Source organism: Gastrolobium bilobum, unplaced genomic scaffold (assembly GCF_033153095.1).
Source record: "Gastrolobium bilobum isolate Gb01-03AN ecotype WA unplaced genomic scaffold, APGP_CSIRO_Gbil_v1 utg4095, whole genome shotgun sequence".
Classification (NCBI taxonomy): domain Eukaryota; kingdom Viridiplantae; phylum Streptophyta; class Magnoliopsida; order Fabales; family Fabaceae; genus Gastrolobium; species Gastrolobium bilobum.
The window spans coordinates 358,609-361,837 of record NW_026898132.1 but is presented as its reverse complement, the minus strand read 5'-3'; the positions used below and the strand labels follow the sequence as shown (position 1 = coordinate 361,837).

Here is a 3,229-nt window from a genome sequence, read left to right as displayed (position 1 = left end):
TGTATATCAAAATAGCATAATATAAAACAAAATCATTTAAAAAGTCTGTTTAATTAATAAAATGGGATGAAATGAATTGAGAAGAGAGAGAGGGCTATCACAAGTAGTATAAAAAATAAATAAATAAATAATATATTAGGCAAGCTTGAGAGGCTCTAAGGCCGAGTTTTTGAATTGGAGCATGAGGCCTTTTTATTAAACGAGCTTTTATACAAGTCCAAGCCTGGGTCCAACAATCAATTTTAGACATGTAAGCTCAGGCCTTCACGAGCCGAGCCAAAGGCCCTGGCTCGTTTAGCACCCGTAGTTTCAGCCATATGGCTGAAACATGCAGTAATAACCACTGATATAAAAGTCCAGGAGCACATAATCACATGCTTTGCTAAAAGGAATGTTAAACCAGTGCATTTAAATTTAAGAAAAGACATCATCAGCAGCAGCATAAAAAGATTGCAAACAGGAATTTGGCTATTCTTAAGTTATACCAGTGCGTTACTGACACACCATAACTGCCTCCAAAGGCTTTAAAAATTTTGTTTGTTTAAAAAGTAAAGCAAAATTTAAGGTCTAACCATGTGGATCACCACAGAACATGCAACCATCTGCTAGGAAAATCATTATGATTCCGAATTCATCCATAGATAAATTTCCAAAATTTAAACTACAGAAGCACAAGACCAAGTTCTGATGGCTTCAATGCATGCTTTATTCTGTAGTTGTAAAGATAATAATGAAGTTTCCCGTCACCTGGTCCAAACTTCAGTTCCTTCAAGAAGGTTTCATTCTGCATGACATCCAATGCATTGAAAACATCATAATCCTTCTGCTTTGCCACAATGAGAGCATCATTCATTAGCTGAAGCAACGGCGTCACTATCGAAACGTTATAAAATGAATATGCTGCTTTCAAAATTGAATAATTTTGGTTGCCAAGGATAGTGGAAGGAAGTGTGTAAAAACTACAAAAGTCAGTGACCTCATTAGTTTCAGGACTTTCAACCAGGTAACTATCAACAACATTCTCCCTTGGAAGAAGCCAATGCTCCACATCATTTTCATCAAAATCAGGTGCAACAACAAAATTGCTCAAATAATTCCTAATTAGCCTTGTAACCGCAGGAACATCATGTATTTCCATCTTTCTGAACCCTGGGGTGACTGTTGATTCCGGTAGCTTGTAAAGCTTGATGGTTCGACTCATTGTCATCCGTGCACCAAGCCGGGAGAAACCAACATCAATTAGCTTCTTGGGATTCAACGATCTGTGCCAGTATTGGCAAGTTGCTATTGGTGTAGGAAGAATCACTCCCGCAGTGTAGGCTGCCTGCCACATATTCTCCAAGTGTACCCTCCTGGTCACCTCTTTGATCATGACCGGAGCAAGCCTCTTTGTTCGAAGCTTCTTATGAACACAAAGAAAATTTATCTCTGACATATTCACTACCTCATCACGAACTCGGATTCTAGCAGGAACACCTGATATAAAGGCAACCATCTTCTTGGAACTTTTAACACGGACACCAATATGCCAACTCCTGAAATAACCAGGGGGTTGTAGAGCCCAGCGCAGAAATTCCTTTGAGTAGTTAAATCTAAACATGTTCTCATCATCCTCAACATAATTATGAGCAAGAAGGTTGTATATCTCATCGCACATACTCTCGGAGTTGATGTCACATGTAACCCATTCATAGAGGTTAGGAAGGTTGTATGGTTCTTGTTTGACCTCAGATAAGGGGGTCGGAGGTTCAATAGGGCCTTCTGGCAAACTGGTATCCCCTATATCCTTGAATTGCCCAACAGGTTGGGTTTCCCAAAACTTATGTTTTTTTTCCAGAGAAAGAGATTCTTGAACTTTTTGCGCTAGATTATCCAATGCAAGATCACTATCAGAAGGTGCATTCCCATCTGGGTTGGGATTTTGAGTTTCTTCAGGTGATCCAGAGGAAGTATTGCTATCAACCATTTGAAATGCTTTCAGAAAGGCAGTCTGTAAGACAAAATAAATATTTTCAATAAAAAGATTTGATAGAAGAAAGCAAAGTTTTCCCTTAACACTAGACAACTAAAGCTTAATTTTCTTATCAAACAAAACGACACTAATGCTAATCCTGCCATGTTCAGCCATTCCTTGATCAATGTGTTCTGGTTCTGGTTAACTATTATCTTCTTCTATTCAAATCAATGGGAAGAAACCTGTACTGTATCATATAAAACCAAAACTGATATTTAGAATTAAGTATCTTCATATCCCCCCTGGATCAGGCACAAGATGTGAAATTTTGTTGGATAACCACACAAGAAAATAAAATGCTTATCATTCACAATAGTTAGCTGCTACAACTAAAAAGGGGGAAGCATAGTATCTCCTAATTGATAAACCTTTCCCCCATGAATTGTGAATGGTGGGATTTCCATGTCTAGATGGCAGTGTGTAACCCTATGTACTTTAAATTTTCCGTTTAACTATATATATATATAGTATTAGAACAGGTTACGAGGAAGGGGATTGAACCTATTGAAACACAAAACAAGTCCATCAAACATCATAAAATGGTTAAAAAGAGAGGTGAAAACGAGAGAATCCACAGATCCACTAGTAATAATTATGGCACCTAATATCTAAGCAACTTGTTTTCTATTTTCCATGGTTTTTCAGGGGAAACAAAGGGAATGAAAGAAGGGTTTCGATCGAAAACACAAAATGGAAGTAAAAGATTGTGTTTTTATGATTGAATTTACCTGCGAATGGCGATGAATACAGTTTAGCGCAAATAGCAAACCCTCCCTCTCAGTCTTAGCTCCTTCCTTTTAACTCGATTTCGTGAGATCCAATGCTCACACAGAGAGACAAAGAGGTGTTGTTGGATTTTGGGCCGCGTCCTTCAGTGCATGGACCTATCTTAACGCGTATAACTTATAAACGACCCATTTATAAGTTTTGCTGTTTGGCAAAAAAAAAAAATTCACCCTGAAAATTATAATTTTCAGAAATATAGTGAAAAAATAAATTTTTTGAAAATATTATCAAAATATTATTTGGTAGGTCAAAATATTCCTGAGAATATTAGGTTAATTTACTTGATGCTATATTTGGTTATGTTAAATTTTTTCTTTCTATGGAAATTCTAGAATACCAACCCCTGGGTGGTATTCTGGATGATATTTTCAGAAAATTTTATACACAAAATAAAATCCCGAAAAAAACAGATTTTCGAGAAAATTTTAA

At 36.8% G+C, this 3,229-nt stretch overlaps 1 protein-coding gene across 1 annotated transcript; it reads right to left on the bottom strand.

Moving 5' to 3' along the window:
• Window positions 1–270: 270 nt before the first annotated feature.
• LOC133313030 (glycylpeptide N-tetradecanoyltransferase 1-like) lies at window positions 271–2,827 on the bottom strand. Its single transcript, XM_061514336.1, has 2 exons — window positions 2,743–2,827; window positions 271–1,990 (listed from the first exon to the last, which is right to left on the bottom strand). The coding sequence occupies exon 2, from the start codon at window positions 1,964–1,966 to the stop codon at window positions 662–664; it is 1,305 nt and encodes a 434-aa protein (XP_061370320.1). The 5' UTR covers window positions 1,967–1,990; window positions 2,743–2,827; the 3' UTR covers window positions 271–661.
• Between the last annotated feature and the right edge of the window lie 402 nt (window positions 2,828–3,229).